General features: G+C 56.5%; 1 protein-coding gene across 1 annotated transcript in view; it reads left to right on the top strand.

The window, feature by feature from the left end:
• PLCXD1 (phosphatidylinositol specific phospholipase C X domain containing 1) overlaps positions 1-2,550 on the top strand; it is a 13,488-nt gene that overhangs the window by 2,960 nt on the left and 7,978 nt on the right. The window contains exon 3 of the mRNA XM_037734849.1: positions 1,857-1,985. Within this exon, the coding sequence (XP_037590777.1) occupies positions 1,857-1,985 (129 nt within the window). The remainder of the gene's footprint in view (positions 1-1,856; positions 1,986-2,550) is intronic.

Raw genomic sequence — 2,550 nt, 5'->3', positions numbered from 1 at the left:
CTGACGTGGTCCCTGTCCCACGTGGGGTGTCTGTTATGCTGAGATTCTTGTTACCCAGCTAGGGTCTGGGCCCAGTGATGCCGAAATGCTCCGTCACTCAGTTCAGGTCTGAGAGGGTCCCCAAGAGCTCAGGAGGCAGAGGGTGGCCGCGCATTTGCAGGGAGACAGGATTAAACACAGACCCTCTGCCCACCCAGAGCCCCCTCCCAAAAGCAGAAGGCACGGCCACCATGTTGCTACGTTGTATTATGTTAGGTTGTTTTTGAGATGGAGTTTCGCTCCGTGGCCCAGGCTGGAGAGCACTGGCTTGATCTCGGTTCACTGGAACCTCAGCCTCCTGGGTTCAAGCAATTCCGGGCCTCAGCCTCCCGAGTAGCTGGGATTGCCGGTGCCCGCCCTCACGCCCGGCTGATTTTTCCTTTTTTTAGTAGAGACAGAGTTTCACCATCTTGCCCAGGCTGGTCTTGAACTCCTGACCTCGTGATCCACCAACCTCAGCTTCCCAAAGTCTTGGGATGACAGACATGAGCCACAGCACCCGGCCTCTTTTCTTTCTTTCATTTTTATTTGTTTATTTATTTTTGCTTCGGGATGGAATCTCGCTCCGTTCCCCAGGAGGGAGTGCAATGGCGCGATCTCAGCTCAGTGCAACCTCCGCCTCCCGGGTTCAAGCGATTCTCCTGCCTCAGCCTCCCGAGAACCTGGGAATACCGGCACCTGCCACCACGCCCGGCTAATTTTTCTATTTTTAATAGAGACGGGGTTTCACCGTGTTGGTCAGGCTGGTCTCGAACTCCTGACCTCGTGATCCACCCCCCCTCGGCCTCCCAAAGCGCTGGAATTACGGTCCTGGGCCACCACACCCAGCCCCTCTTTCACCTTTCAATGTTAATAATTTTGCCACTGCTGGCGAGGCATGGAGGTTCATGTCTGTCATCCAGCAATCGGGGAGGCCGAGGCGGGCGGATCACCTGAGGTCAGGAGTTCGAGACCAGCCTGACCAACACGGTGAAACCCCGTCTCTATTAAAAATAGAAAAATTAGCCGGGCGTGGTGGCAGGTGCCGGTATTCCCAGGTTCTCGGGAGGCTGAGGCAGGAGAATCCCTTGAACCCGGGAAGTGGAGGTTTCATTGAGCCAAGATGGTGCCGTTGCACCCCAGCCTGGGTGACGGAGCAAGACTCTGTCTCAAGAAAGAATAAAATAAAGAAATGATTTTGCGTTTCTTCATGCTCCTGTGTGGAGGGATACGGCCAGTTCCCTTTTGTGCATTTGTGTCTCTGTCCTGAGTGTTTCTTCGTAAACTTTCCCACCTTCCCTACCCCCAACCCCAACCCCAACCCTGACCCCACCACCCCCATCCCAGCACCTTGGGGGGCTGAGGCAAATGGATCACAAGGTCAGGAGTTCAAGACCATCCTGGCCAATATGGTGAAACCCTGCCTCTACTAAAAATACAAAAAAAAAAAAAAAAAATGAGCCGGCCGTGATGGTGAGCGGCTGTCGTCCCAGCTCATTGGGAGGCTGAGGCAGAAGAATCACTTGAACCCGGGAGGCGGAGGCTGCAGTGAGCCGAGATCCCGTCACTGCACTCCAGCCTGGGTGACAGAGCGAGACCCCGTCTCCAAAAAAAAAAAAAAAAAAAATTAATTGGGCCGGGCGCGGCGGCTCTACCTGTAATCCCAGCACTTTGGGAGGCCGGGGCGGGTTGATCGCCTGAGGTCAGGAGTTCGAGACCAGCATGAGCAACACGGTGAAACCCCGTCTCTATTAAAAATAGAAAAATTAGCCGGGTGTGGTGGTGGGCGCCTGTCGTCCCAGCTACTCGGGAGGCTGAGGCAGGAGGATCGCCCACAGGTGCTGGACGTCACGGAGCAGCTGGACACCGGCGTGCGTTACTTAGACCTGCGGATCGCGCACATGCTGGACGGCTCTGAGAAGAACCTGCACTTCGTTCACATGGTCTACACCACGGCGCTGGTGGAGGTACGGCCGGGCCGGGGGGACGCACGGGGGGACGCACGGGGGGTGCTCAGGAGGCGGCCGGCCTCCCGTGGGGAATGAGACGGCCGTAGGGACGGGAAGTTCCCGACCTTTAGTGGGGTGACCATGTCAGCGGCAGGGCCAGGCGAGACCCCGAGACGCTGACACCTGCTGATCTCTTAGGAGCACATTTTTTTTTCTTTGGAGGATGGAGTCTCGCTCTGTTGCCCAGGCTGGAGCGCAGTGGTGCGATCTCAGCTCACTGCAACCTCCACCTCCCGGGTTCAAGCGATTCTCCTGCCTCAGCCTCCCGAGTAGCTGGGACTACAGGCGCCTGCCACCACGCCCGGCTAGTTTTCGTATTTTTAGTAGAGATGGGGTTTCGCGATATTGGCCAGGCTGGTCTTGAACTCCTGACCTCTGGCAATCCGACCGCCTCAGCCTCCCAAAGTGCTGGGATCACAGGCGTGAGCCACCTCACCGCGGCTTTTCCCTTTTTTCTGCCACTGTGAATGCACCTGATCTGATCTGAAGCAGAGTTAAGCCTGGTTAATAGTTAGATGGGACC

The sequence above is a fragment of the Cebus imitator genome, unplaced genomic scaffold, assembly GCF_001604975.1.
Source record: "Cebus imitator isolate Cc_AM_T3 unplaced genomic scaffold, Cebus_imitator-1.0 Scaffold672, whole genome shotgun sequence".
NCBI classification, from domain to species: Eukaryota; Metazoa; Chordata; class Mammalia; order Primates; family Cebidae; genus Cebus; species Cebus imitator.
The sequence above is the reverse complement of the archived record's forward strand: the minus strand, read 5'-3'. Positions and strand labels throughout refer to the sequence as shown.